At 47.4% G+C, this 14,611-nt stretch overlaps 1 protein-coding gene across 6 annotated transcripts in view; it reads right to left on the minus strand.

Moving 5' to 3' along the window:
* ARHGEF28 (Rho guanine nucleotide exchange factor 28) overlaps positions 1 to 14,611 on the minus strand; it is an 892,610-nt gene that overhangs the window by 22,271 nt on the left and 855,728 nt on the right. For 5 of the 6 annotated variants that reach the window (XM_069223983.1, XM_069223974.1, XM_069223958.1 and 2 more), the window contains 4 exons: positions 9,589 to 9,627; positions 9,414 to 9,461; positions 5,329 to 5,814; positions 2,243 to 2,525 (listed from right to left, as the gene is read on the minus strand). In XM_069223983.1, coding sequence (XP_069080084.1) covers positions 2,243 to 2,525; positions 5,329 to 5,814; positions 9,414 to 9,461; positions 9,589 to 9,627 — 856 coding nt within the window. The remainder of the gene's footprint in view (positions 1 to 2,242; positions 2,526 to 5,328; positions 5,815 to 9,413; positions 9,462 to 9,588; positions 9,628 to 14,611) is intronic. The other variant, XM_069223966.1, reaches the window with a different exon arrangement.

Below are 14,611 nucleotides of genomic sequence, written 5' to 3' on the forward strand. Positions count from 1 at the left end.
CGCCTCTAGCTTTTTTGAATCTCTGTCCCCAGGCACCGTCGGAAAAGAACCAGGCGCTGACTTGGACGAACAGGAGGCCTGCACTACCAAGCTCTCCGGCGTAGGGTGCCTAGATAGGAAACCAGGATCAGTTGGAGCCGTCCGATACCTCCTGGCCACGGCTCTGTGAACTGCTGGGGAAGATGCCGGCCTCTTCCACACCTCTAAAACCGGATCCAGCAGAGCGTCATTAAAAGGTAACAGAGGCTCCGCCGCGGCTGAGGCCGGATGCAACACCTCTGTCAAAAGGTTTTGTTTCGCCTCCACCACCGGCAAAGGCAGGTCCAAAAAACTAGCTGCCTTCCGTACCACTGTATGAAAGGAAGCAGCTTCCTCAGTATATTCCCCCGGGGATGAAAGGTCCCACTCAGGGGAAGTGTCCAGCCCACTGGCCGACTCCAGTCCACGCAGCCCATCACCCGAGTCCTCTAGCTCTCCTTCCTCTAGGACTCGTTGGTACTCCTGCTCTTCTAGTACCCGGAGAGCACGCCTCCTTGAATGCAGTCGTTGCTCAATCCGCGGAGTCGACAATGCCTCCGCCGAAGTCGGAGATCGGCGCCGATCTTCCGAAGCCACCGACGCCGCATCCGGCGCCACAGGTAACTTCGGCGCCAACTGAAGAGCAGTTGAAACGGATGGACCCACCGGAGTCACAGGCCGAAATCTCGACGTCGACGGGATGGAAATCCCTGGGGCCAATCCCTCCGAAGCCACCGGAGCGGCCACCGGCGCCGACACTGGCGCCGAGCCCACGTTCCCAAACGGGAGAAAGGGCATAAAGGGTGCCGGCCGAAGAGGCGCAGGATCACCCAAAGAAAAGGCCAAAGGCCCAGCCGGAGCACCCCCTGGAGCCATCTGTTGGAAGATGGCATACATCGCATTCAAGAATGCGGAACTATCGGCTCCAGGGGTGGGAAAAGCCGGATACTGGGGTGCCTGTCTCGGAGGCGACCCCGACGCCGGCCTCGGCGTCTGCGCCGGAGAAAACACTTGAGGCTCCAATACCTCAATCACCGACGCCTGTCCAGGCGAAGTTGGAGACGCCGGAGAGGGCAACGGCGTCGAAGGATGCGGCGTCACCGTGGGGCTGACCTCCCATGTCCTTCGGCGCCGATCCGGAGACCTGGAACGAGCCTCCCTTGAATGACGCCGAGATTCTCTACGGCGCCGGGAGTCTCGATGACGCCGATGTCTTGGAGAAGACTTCTTGTGATGCTTCTCCTTTGACTTGGCCATAAACAGCTTCGCCTCACGTTCTTTAAGGGCCTTCGGATTCATGTGCTGACATGAATCACAAGTCGAGACGTCGTGGTCGGAGCTCAAACACCAAAGGCAATCGGAATGAGGATCCGTCACCGACATCTTGCCTCCACACTCACGACAAGGCTTAAATCCAGACTTTCTCTGCGACATTATTTCCACAGAGAAAGAGTACGCAGCAAGATATACACTGTAACCGCAAGAGTAACAGTTGCTCCCTCGAAGATAACCGTTTCGAATGCACGGAAAAAAGGGAACTGACGTCCGCACGTCGTCGAGGACCTCTTATTGCCTGTATGACGTCAGACGGCGTCGCGTGGGCGACAGTGACGTCCTCGTCGACGTGCAGAGACTAGTAAGAAGATTTCCGTCGAATGCTGGCGCCATGGGAGTATTCATGAGGTGAGGAATCCACAGGTAGTTGTATCCATCAGAAATTACACTTTGCTAAAATAACCCTTCATAATCGTCCTATGTATGCCCTTGTATTATACAATCATCATTAAATCAGCTAGTTATCAGCAAAACAACAGGGCACATGCAAACTACTAATTCTTTCAAATATATGAATAAGCCACCCCTTAACTACCTATCTGAAATGCTAACAAGATGTGTGTTCTTGCAATCTTCATTTGACAAACTTAAACTCTCTTGTCTCTCTACCCTGTGTTCAGACATGTTAATTGGAAATGCTTCAGAAGATGACTCCCAGTTGAACTACGCTCCATCTCCTTTCTTTCCGCTTCCTAGATCACCCTAGTGACTCACGTACTCTTGCAACCTGATGCCATTCCCTTACTCTTCAAACTAAAAATGCAGACATGCTGTTGACCTTATAGCTGTGTAGATGTTATTTTTGACTCACTAAACACGTGTCATGGATCTAACATACAATTTTCTGCCTGTTACCTCCCAAAATGAACCCAATCGAATTGATAATTACCATTGTCATAAATGCCATCCCCTTTGCTGAGCTGGGATGTGTATTCTGTTCTTGTGCGATGCAAGCTGTTTGAGCGCCATTGCTCGCAGGTGACACCGGAATAATGAGAGTTGTTCACTGCGTGGTCGGAAGGAAGCGCACTAGTCCTTGCCAAATCTTCATCAGCACAAAAAGGTTGCGGGTTTGAGTTGCTCGGGCTGTTCACTGACATGTGTCCTAAAGCTTCAGCAATATGGAGTGATTCTTCACTGCGTAAACTGTTATTCCTTGAATGGGGCACAACCTGTAGGACACAAAAGAGAGAACATAGAGTAATCTACAGACCGAACACTCATTCTCAGTATTTTTTATCTAGCACCCAAAGTCAATGTTTCCTTAAATCCCATTCATGATCACACATACTGAGGGCAGTCACAGTCCAGATAACAAACTTCACAAAAGGGCATCCACATAGTAAGAAAAGTGGCGAAACAGCACTGAACCACGAAGAACAACAAATGTATCAGTATGACAAAACCTTCCATTTTAAGTAATGGCATGGGGTGGACCATCCAGAGGTCCCTTGGACTACTGACTGCTGACTATACCACCAGCATCAACTATTCACAAGGTGGTAGCTGCTAGCCCTGGACCATTTCCACTTTGTGAATGATGATGACTTGCTTTGTTTTGACAGGTCTGTGTTACATCAATGAGATACCCACTCATCCTTTCATGCCTTTCACAAACGAAATCAAGCACATTTTAAAAGGCTGGCCCACGAACCAACGAAACTGATGGGTGTGACATGGGTGTGGTTAAAAGCCCACAGAGAGATTACAGCAGGGGCCAGAGGGCTTGCGCGCTCGACCTTAAAAGCGACTTTTTTTTTAGAAACTTTGGTAAAATCTGTAGGATGTTTAGGAAGCTGCAATTTCTCCTTTCTTTTTCCAAATCAAATAATCGTCATATTCCGGGGGGGTCTGTCATACACACTACCTGGAAATTTCTTTTTTGGCTAACATTGTCTAGATTTTCAAAATTATATTAAAGTTATGATCCTTTGCATAACACTGACCTGTCCCCTCACAATCTTATCTGTTCTTAAAAATCAACAGATGTCTATTTAAATAATTCACTCAAATTGTACATTCTACTTGAAGATAACGTTGGAAGAGGGTAAGCGCCACTTTCCTCTTGGCATCTAGACTGTGGGGGTGATTCTAACCTTGGCGGACGGCGGAGGCCGTCCGCCAAGGTACCGCCGTGAAATGACCGCACCGCGGTCAAAAGACCGCGGCGGCCATTTAAACATTTCCTCTGGGCCGGCGGGCGGTCTCCGAAAGAGCGCCCGCCGGCCCAGAGGAAATGCCCCTGCAACGAGGACGCCGGCTCAGAATTGAGCCGGCGTAGTTGCAGGGGTGCGACGGGTGCAGTTGCACCCGTCGCGTATTTCAGTGTCTGCAAGGCAGACACTGAAATACTTTGCGGGGCCCCCAGGGGCCCCGCGGCACCCCCTACCGCCATCCTGTTCATGGCGGGTTTCCCGCCATGAACAGGATGGCGGTAGGGGCTGTCAGAATCCTCATGGCGGCGGAGCGCGCTCCGCCGCCATGAAGGATTCCCCCGAGCAGCGGTAAGTCGGCGGGAGCCCGCCGACTTGCCGCTTCTGACCGCGGCTGAACCGCCGCGGTCAGAATGCTCGTGGGAGCACCGCCAGCCTGTTGGCGGTGCTCCCGTGGTCGGTGGCCGCCAGGGTCAGAATGACCCCCTGTGTATTGCAAGATAAATTGGGTCTGCAGACATAGCATCTGACCACTAGGGGGCGCCAAATTATAACAAAATCCCTTAATGCTATTCACTCCTTTTAGGAAATAGGGTAGGTAGCATCATAAAAGCAATTTTGCTCGGAGTGCTGAAAACGTTTGTGCCGTTGTTGCATGGATGACAAGTGAAGAACTTACGTCGCACAAAAAAGTTAAAAAGTATTTCTATCAGTTTCGCTTTCTTTTTCTCAAGCAGCATAGCAACATACTTTCCTCAATGCCCACGAAGGCTTGGAAAATAAGAGCAGCACTATAGCTAAAGTTTCTTCAGTAGATTTTCAAATAACATCAGCACGACTCCTATTCAGCACATACCAAACGTCTTTGAAACGTCAAAGAAACGTCTTTGCTAAAAGAAAGTGCTTTTGAATGCCAGTAGCTCTACCGTGCAGGACGTTACTACGCATGCCTTTGCCATGCAGGTAAGCACCACGCACCCCTTTTCTGTAAGGGTTATGGGGTGGGTAAGGGTTCAGGGTGGTAAGAGTTTTAAATGTCTTTTAGGGTTCAGTGGTTGGCAACGGCACAGGCTAGTAAGGATTGTAAAGGGGTTTTAGGGTTCAGGGATGCGTAAGGGTTTTATGAGTTTTTTGGGTAAAGGTAACGGACAGTAGGTGGTTATTAGGATTCAGGGAAAGGTACGCGGAGTGGTAGTAAGTGCTTTTTTTTAGGATTCAAGAATTGTTAAGGGTAGGGAGTAGTAAGGGGTTTTTAGGGTTCAGGGAACATAAGGTACAGGGTAGAAAGGACTTTTTAAGGTTTAGGGTTGGGTGTGCATAAGAAGTAGTAAGGGGCACATATAAAAGGGTAGCAGAGAGAGAAAAAATACACAAAAAACATGTAAGGCTATCAGTCAATAAAACTGCAAATGTGTGGTCAAACCCTGCGTGGTATTACATCAGGTTAACGGCAGTGCTTTAAATGGGCCGGTACTGTCCGGTACTGAGTACCGGCACTTTTCTATTTTGAGCGGGAGAGTACCGGCACATCTCAAGAAAAACTTAATACTTTTAATTGGGGAGTACCGGCACTTCTCAGAAACAAGCAGGTACTCTAGCACAGAGTACCTGCACTTTATTTTTTCCATTTCAAGCACTGGTTAACGGGGTGTAAAGCTCTTGGGGAAAAGGCATGCGTGCTATTGACTTATACTTATCTCTACACCTTCATTTAGCTGGGTCAAGGAGCATCGGTCACTGGGGCTACTTGTAGAAGTATTTTACAAGAAAATGAAGAGACCGCGTGTGAAACATTCAGCTCACCAAAGGAGGTTCAACTCACCTCGCTCATAGAAGGTAAGACCATCACAGGTAGGCTACTGTGACGCGTGTGTTTTAAGTGCCTCATGAGCTTTTGTTGCACGTGTAGTTTTTCCTTCTCTTTCACCACCAGTCTCTGACCTTCCTTGAGTCGTTCAAGGTTTTGCTGATAGTCCTGAAATTGAAGGCCCAGCTCCTCTTTTTTCTTCTGGAGAAGCTCCTCCTGGCTTTGGCATTCCTTCTCTCTCTCCTGCAGCCAGGTCTCTTTCTGCTCCTGCTCCCGCAGCCTCTGCTCACACTCGCGATACCAGCGCTGCTGCTCTTGGTGGAACTGATGCTGAAGTTTGTTCAAGTTGGCTGCTTCCTCTCTGTGTTTCTCCAAGTTCCGGTACTTTTCCTTTTCTTGGAGCATGCTCCCCCTGGAAATGTGTCCTCGGGCCGTCCTCTCGCCTTCATGCAGCAGCACCTTGTGAAGTTCAATATGGCTGTCCTGAATGGTCACAGCAGCCTGTAAACAAAAATGTTATTGTTCATTTATCTCCTCTTCATTATTACTTACAGAGTATCACAACTTGGGCACCTGCCACTGAGAAGTAACATATTTTTGTTTTTTTATATCAAAATATTTCCTAAATCTTTACTGAATAATCAGACAAATTAAACCGGGCGTTGTTGCAATCTGTGCCACGCTGTCATATTTTGGGCACTTTCATAGCACACACCCAGCACCAGAGGGCAGCAGAGTGTTGTCCTCAGTACAAGTTTAGGGATGAAGCAGAGAAGCAACTGTACAAAGCATTATATAAAGTCGCCCAGGACAACATAAAAAATTGAAACATGGGGTGGAAAGACAGTCAAAGGGCCAACTGGGCATACACTCTCAAAAGGCAATAGCAGGGTTGAGCTGTGCTGTAGCAATGGGCATTTGCAGTGATCCAGAACACCCAGGTCAGTTGCGCCAACAGGAATTTTACCCAGTATCACTGATCAGAATGTCTGTGTGTACATACAGTAAACTGTGAAACAAACCAAAAAAGTGGCATTAGATGTTGTGATGGGAATCTACGTGCACATGCGCCTGCACCCCAGTAACCAGATATCAGTAGAGGGTTCACCACCCATCTCTAGGCGGGACTGTATCAGGCCCATCCATGTCTTTTCACACTTAAACATTGAACACACTCTCTTTAAGCACTTTTTCCTGACCTATAGTGTGCACTGGAATTCCAAAACTGAGAGTACCCACTCACCTGAGGGTTATCCAAATAATTGCAGAGTGGAAATTTGCTTTTACTTTAAAGAAGTCATTTCTCAATTGATGACAACGTTCTATTATATTTCAATAGACCACATCTTGTGAAGAGAGCTTTCCTTTACTGTCTTCTGAATGTTTTGCCTTCTCTCCCAGAGAGCTATTACTCCTCAGGGAAATACAGGGCTATCAATAGTCTATCTCACACTGGTATCTGCCAGTGGCATGGTGATATGCGAATGGTTTCTTAATTATGTATGTTACTCCCGGTGTAAGATGGGGAACACCTTAGGTGAACAGTAGAAAAGTTGGTGTGAGGATTTGAATTGGATATTCATATGGAACCCATAAAGGAATCCTCATAAAAAAGTCCTATCATCTGATAGGACAGAGCAGAAAACCCTCGTTATATGAGCTGTCCTTAATGCTCTGTAGGACCTGTGCCTATGAATATCTAATGGGAGTTTCCTATACAGTTTCACACAAATCTTAAGTAAGTAGCAGTTTTCTAAAGCGAACAAATACCGAACTGTCTTGGCGCTAGCATCTCCCAGGTTACAAAAGAGATGCCAGCCTAATTCCATATAGAACTGAAAAGCCACGTCTTTAACGATTTCCTAAAAGGAATAAGATAAGTTTGGGATCTAATGGATAGGGGTAGGGAATACCAGAGTTTGAAAGCCAGAAATGAAAAAATCCTGCCTGCCCATCTAGTCTTTTTTACATTAGGGATGGACATCAATTTAGTAGAGGAAGATCTTAGTTCACGATGTGGAGCATACCATTTAAATACGTTTTGAAAATAAAGAGGGACAGTATCATGCAGAGCTTTATGGGTTATGCAAGGAGCCTTAAACTTAACTCTTTCTGAAAACCAATGAAGGTGATAGATCTTCTTGGTTAGAGGACTGAAGTTAGGTACTTTCAGAAGCAGATGGACATTTGCATGTTGTAGGGATTGAAGCTTAGACTGAGATAATTTGTTAATGCCCAAATAAAGTGCATTGCAACGATCAACCCTAGAATAAATACAAGCAACAATAACAGATTTTTGCATCTCAAGAGGCATATTAAAAAACACTTTTTTAACATATTAATTAAATAGAAACAGGAAGACGTTATGAGGATAATCTGTTCTGAAAAACCCAGCTACTCATCACATAAAACCCCCAGATTTTTAGCTTTCCGAACTGGGGGGTAGGGGTAGTGGACCAAGGTTAGCTGGCCACCATGCATTATTCCGAAAAGCAGGATCATTTCTAAAGCGTATGACCTCCATTTTATTGGAGTTTAACTTCAAGCAGTTTTCTTGCAACCAAGTTAAAATATGACCTAGACAATTATTAAAGATTTTGCAACAGCATCGACATCAGAAGGAATAAATACATCTCTTTGAGTATCGTCAGCGTAAGAAATAACAGAAAAGCCATATGATTGAATACGTTTCATTAGCGGGGTGAGATAGAGATTAAAGAGCATGGGGGATAAAGAAGAATCCTGGGGAACCCCACATGGGAGAGTAAATGGATTAGACTTAAGCAACCACAATATTGCTTATTTGAGGTACATGCTAACATTACTGGCAGGTGACATTCATAACTACTTTGCCTCCTTTAAATATCCTGTTATGGGGCAGTAAAATCCTTGCAGGACAGGATGATTTTGCTTTTAATGTCCTTTAAGAGATGACAGCGTATGCGAGGGCAGTGTACTGTTTTTTAATTGGTTTTTTTTGTGAACTGTGTGAGAGGATAGGTCCCTCCAGGAAAGTTTATCTTTTTACTTTCTGATTTACTATCCTGATGAAAATGGTAGGCCATGTGAGTCATACATCACTCCACATAACCCAACATATTTATTAATATGTTAATTGTAAACAGACTGCTGCATTCTAAAGAAAAAAGTAGCCTGTTTACTATAGACAAAGTTGGGAGACTGCTGGACCAACCATTAGATTGTTACAAAATGTGGAGCTTTATGTGCCTTTTTCTGTCTTACAAGTCTGCTAACCACTAATTCAATTTGTTCAACTGGTCCATAATAAAGAGATACTATCTTCTGTACTAGATGGAGATATGTTTACTATGATGCTAGCAATCAAGTTACACTGTGAACTAGGTAGCTTGTAAACACACCAATCCACAGTAACACCTTCCAAAGTTGTAAAGCACTGTGGGGCCTTCTCTTTTGTGCAGGATATGAAGAAACATTAGATATTAAAAGACTCTTAAGGAACACAGCAGACAAAGAGGTTGCACCCCCACCCCCTCCTCAGGGCTGAAAACCTGAAATTGTCTTGGGGCTCAAGAGACCCGCAATGGTATTGGCAGGAATCCTAACCTCCAAATGAACTGAAAACAAAAAATCTGAATTTTCTTACAGGTTAACTGCTTAATAGTCATGAACCAATTATTTTTTAAGTATTATGTTGGTGAATGTCTGGAACAACCGTTGAGCTCTATAAACAGCAGTGATGACTGCTGTCCCAAACAGACTGACATTGTACCTTACAAACCCACAATCCTCAATGTATCCCACATTCTTTCCTTCCATTATGAAATTTAAAGTTTATTTCATATTAGTCCTGTTATACTAGGATTATAGAATGTCAGTTCAAGCCCTTTAGTATCACTGGTAGGAAAAGTTATGGTTTTACATTCCATCACCATCACAACCAACAAGATCACTTTGACCATTGCCTTATTGCATTTGTCTCACATTTACTTTAGTTTTTACCATGGCATCACCTATTTGCTGTGCTTCTGTAAACTTGAAAGTGCCTAGAAATTAGTTCACTCTGCTTTTTGCATGACACAGAAAAAGAAATATACATGTATTAATATAAGCTAATTTACCTGTATACTATATAAGAGTCGGGTCAGGTTCTGTATGGCTTGAACAATCTGAAATGTAATGGCAGAGAATTGATAATTAGGTTGAAATGTGGTTTGTAAACAGCACTTCACATCCCTTCCTCCCAAGAAAAGAGTTTGTCAACTACTCATTAGATGCACATCTGCCATAACTTACCTCTGCTTGTGTGATTCCTGAGCCGTTTCCACACTTCATCTAAAGTAAATATAGAAATGCAATTCTTTAACTAATCTATTCATTGATTATGTCAACTTTTCGTTAAACCAGGAACTCCATTTATTTATGTGTATGTGTTAGAAATGGGGTATTTGGTTGGCAGTCAGGTTACCCCCTGTCCAAGCAAGGACCCTCACTCTAGTCAGGGTAAGTCACACACAATCCAAATTATCCTGTGCCCACCCTCTGGTAGCTTGGCACTGAGCAGTCAGGCTTAACTTAGACAGCAATGTGTAAAGTATTTGTGCAATAAATCATACAATAACAACACCACACAGTGGGCCTGATTACAACTTTGGAGGAGGTGTTAATCCGTCCCAAAAGTGACGGTAAAGTGACGGATATACCACCAGCCGTATTACGAGTCCATTATATCCTATGGAACTCGTAATACGGCTGGTGGTATATCCGTCACTTTACCGTCACTTTTGGGACGGATTAACACCTCCTCCAAAGTTGTAATCAGGCCCAGTGTTTAGAAAAATATATAATATTTATCTGGATAAATGCAGGTCAAAAATACAATACGTATATGTTGAGATATCACTGAAAAGTGATATAAAGTGTCTTAAGTCTTTTTAAAAACAAAGGGGGTCATTCCAAGTCTACCGCCGCCAGGCGGGAACCGCCATTTGGCCGCCATGCAGCCAAAATAGCGCTGCCCCCATTCCGACATTCCCGCCGGCCCAGCGGGAATGGGGGCCGCAACACAGGAGCCGGCTCCGAATGGAGCCGGCGGTGTTGCGGCGGGGCGACGGGTGCAGTTGCACCCGTCGCGCTTTTCACTGTCTGCTAGGCAGACAGTGAAAAGCTTCATGGGGCCCTGTTAGGGGGCCCCTGCACTGCCCAGGGGCCCCAGGACACCCCTTACCGCCAGCCTCTTCCTGGCGGTGAAAACCGCCAGAAACAGGCTGGCGGTACGGGGGTCAGAATCCCCAGGGCAGCGCTGCTTGCAGCACTGCCCTGGCGGATTCCCCAAGCCGGGGCAAAAACGGCGGATGACCGCCGGCCCCGGCAATCCGACCGTGGCTTTACCGCCGAGGTCGGAATGGAATGGGAAGCACCGCCAGCCTGTTGGCGGTGCTTCCGTCATTCGTGGCCCTGGCGGTCTTGGACCGCCAGGGTCAGAATGACCCCCAAAGTCTCTTTCAAGCACAAAGTACCTGGTTCGCGTGAAAAATCTCCACAAAGAACCGCAGAGGAGGAGATGCGTGGAAACAAAGGGGTGTGCATCGATTTCTCAGGCCGCACACGACGATGCGTCATTTCGTTTTCACGCAGGAATGGGTGTGCATTGATTTTTCGGTGCTCGGTTGTGGATCCTCTTCTAGTTGCTGGGTTTTCAGATGCCCTGGGGACGATGCGTGGATTTCCTGAGCTGGCAGGAAGAAGTCACAGGAGCTGCATCGATTCGGTGGGCGTTGCGTCAAATTTTCTGCCACATGGCAGGCGCTGTGTCGATTCCTCTCTGGAAGTCGGACTGCTTTGTTCCGGCTCAGCTGTGCGTCGATCCAGTGAGCCGTGCGTCAAATTTCCGGTTGTTAAGCTGGCGCTGCATCAATCTTCTCGAGGCGAAGTCGGGCTGCGTCTTTCCGGTTCTGCGTGCGGTGAGACTTTCACAGCAGGGCAGGCTGTGTGTCGTTTCTGGCAGGCTGTGAGTCAAATTTTGCCGCACAAGGAGTCCTTCTTGTAGAGATGAAGTCTTTTTGGTCCTGAGACTTCAGGGAACAGGAGGCAAGCTCTATCCAAGCCCTTGGAGAGCACTTCTTCACCACAGCCAGAGAGCAGCAAGGCAGGTGGGCACAGCAAGGCAGCAGTCCTTCACAGAAGGCAGACAGGTGAGTCCTTTGGGCAGCCAGGCAGTTCTTCTTGGCAGGATGCAGGTTCTGGTTCCAGTTTCTTCTCCAGGACGTGTCTTGTCAGGTAGAGTGTCTACCTCAGAAGTGTCTAAGTTGGTAGGGTTAGAGACCCTGCTTAAATACCCAAATTTGCCTTTGAAGTGGGGGAGACTTCAAAGAGTGGCTTAAAAGTGCACAAGGTCCCCTTTCAGCTCCATCCTGTCTGCCAGGGTCCCAGTAGAGGGTGTGGCAGTCCGTTGTGTGAGTCCTTTGACATGTAAGTGTCAGGCCCTCCACCCTCCCAGCCCAGGAAGACCCATTCAAAATGCAGATGTATGCAAGTGAGGCTGCGTATTCTGTTTTTGGGGTGTGTCTGAGTGAATGCACAAGGGAGCTGTCAACCAAACCTAGCCAGACGAGGATTGGAAGGCACAGAATGATTTAAGTGTAGAGAAATGCTCACTTTCTATAAGTAGCATTTCTAAAATAGTAATATAAAATACAACTTCACCATTAAGCAGGATTTTGTATCACCATTCTGGCCATACTAAATATGACCTGGCTAATCCTTTCAGATCAGGATCTACCACTCAAACAGTAGATGAGAGTAGCCCCACTGCTATCCTATGAAAGGAGCAGGCTTCACAGCAGTGTATAAAAACGAATTTAGGAGTTTTACACTACCAAGACATATAGAACACACATGTCCATGTCCTGCCTTCTACCTACATAGCACCCTGCCCTATGGGCTACCTAGGGCCTACCTTAGGGGTGACTTATATGTAGAAAAAGGGGAGTTTAAGGCTTGGCAAGTACTTTTAAATGCCAAGTCGAAGTGGTAGTGAAACTGCACGCACATCGGCACCGCAGAGGCAGACCTGAGACATGGTTGGGGGGCTACTTTTGTGGGTGGAACAACCGGTGCTGCAGCCCACTAGTAGCATTTAATTTACAGACCCTGGGCACATGTAGTGCACTTGACTAGGGACTTACAAGTAAATTAAATAAGTCAATTGGGTATGAACCAATGTCACCATGTTTTAAGGAGAGAGCATAGCATAGACATTGTAGGGCAGGGTAGCCATATTGAGTATATGGTCTGAGACTCTGTCAATTACGAACTCCACAGTTCCATAATGGCTACACTGAATACTGGGAAGTTTGGTATCAAACTTCTCAGCACAATACACCCACACTGATGCCAGTGTGGGAGTTATTGAAAAATACACAGAGGGCATCTTAGAAGGTGCCCCCTGTATGTTAGCCCAACTGCTAGGGTAAGGCTGACTGGTCATGCCAGCCTGCCACTTCCAGAAGAGTTTCTGACCACATGGAGTCAGTGCCTTTGTGCACTCTGTGGTCAGAAACAAGGCTGTCATGGGTGGAGGTGCTTCACACCTCCCCCTGCAGGAACTGTAACACCTGGCGGTGAGTCTTAAAGGCTCAAGCCTGGTGTTACAGTGTCCAAGGGCACTCCAACTAGTGGAGATGCCCACCCCCCGGACGAGCCCCCACTTTTGGTGGCAAGTCCTAGGAATAATGAGAAAAACTAGGAGGAACCACCCCCTCAGCCAGGACCACCCCTAAGGGCCCAGAGCTGAAGTGTCCCCCCTCCTTGAGATATCCTCTATCTTGCTTGGGAGGATTAGGACCAATAGAGATGGGGATGTGCCGCCCTCCCCGGAGGGAGTGGGCACAAGGAGGGTGTATCCACCCTCAGGGACAGTAGCTATTGGCTATTCCCCCCTGACCCTAAACACACCCCTAGGTTTAGTGTTTAGGGGCGACCCTGGGCCCCGGCTCTTCAGATTCCTGATGACCTCAAGAAAGGACTGCTGAGCTGAAAACCCCACAGAGAAGAGGAGACGCCGGCTGACTCCACCCCAGCCCTACTAGGCCGTCTCGTGCTTCAAAAAGCTGCAAAAGAAGCAGCAAAGTGTTCTGCAGTACCAGCAGCCCCTGAAAAGCCTCCAGGGGACTGCCTGCATCACCAAGAACCAGGAAACTCCCATGGACAGCAGGCCTGTCCAACAAGAAGATAAAGAAACCATCTTTAAAGGAACTCTCACCTCACTCCAGAAGCGTGAGTCCAACTACTCTGCAACCTACGTCCCTGCCCCGTGTCCAGTGAAACCAACTAGCCGGAGAGGATCCCCAGGCAATTCCAACTACGTGTCCACCTTGGGCTGATCTTTCTGCACCCCACGACAGCGCCTGCAGAGGGAATCCGGAGGACCCTCCTGACCGCGACTGTCCGGGACTATGATATCCGTTGCCTGGAGAAACACTGCACCAGCAGCCCCTGGGCCCGAGAGAAACAGACCACTGGTGCAGCAACGACCTGCAGGCGGCCGTCACCCTTGCCCAGTTGGTGGCTTGCCCGGGAGGCCTCTCTGTACCCTGCCTGCAGTGCCTAGGTGACCCCCAGGTCCCTCCACAGAGTTCTGTTGGGAACTTGACGCCCTGTTTGCACACTGCACCTGGCCGCCCGCTGAGGGTGTGGTTTTTGTGCCTACTTGGGACCCTTCCAGTGCTACTTCAAAGCCCCTGGTCTGCCCTCCGACGCGGGTACTTGCCTGCAGGCAGACTGGAACGGGAGTACCCCCTGTCTCCATAAGGGCCCATTGACCTCTGCGCCTGACCGGCTCTGTGTTGCTGGTGCTTGGTGTTCGGGGTTATCTTGAACCCCCCAACGGTGGGCTGCCTATGCCCCGGAGATTGAGCCTGTGGGTTTGTTGCTTACCTCAAGAACTGTACTTTACTTGCCTCCCCCAGAAACTGTTGAAAATAGCAGTGTCCACTTTTGAAACAGCTTTTTGCCATTTTGAAGAAAACTGTGTACATTGTTGATTCAATTCAATGTTTTAAGTATTACTATGCAAAGTACCTTTCATTTAATGTACTTACCTGCTAAATGAATCTTGTGGTTCTAGAAGTGAATTGACAGAAGAATGTTTTTCTGTATGGAAATCTATTGGTCTGGAGTTGTCATTGAGTGTGTGTTTTCACTTGTTGCTTGTGTGTGTGTGCAGCAGATGCTTGACACTGCCCTCTGGTGGTCCAACTGCTCGACCACACTACCACGGGTAGAGCATTGGTATTGTCTATTATTGCCGCTGTCAAGC

This window comes from Pleurodeles waltl, chromosome 1_1 (assembly GCF_031143425.1).
Source record: "Pleurodeles waltl isolate 20211129_DDA chromosome 1_1, aPleWal1.hap1.20221129, whole genome shotgun sequence".
Lineage (NCBI taxonomy): Eukaryota > Metazoa > Chordata > Amphibia > Caudata > Salamandridae > Pleurodeles > Pleurodeles waltl.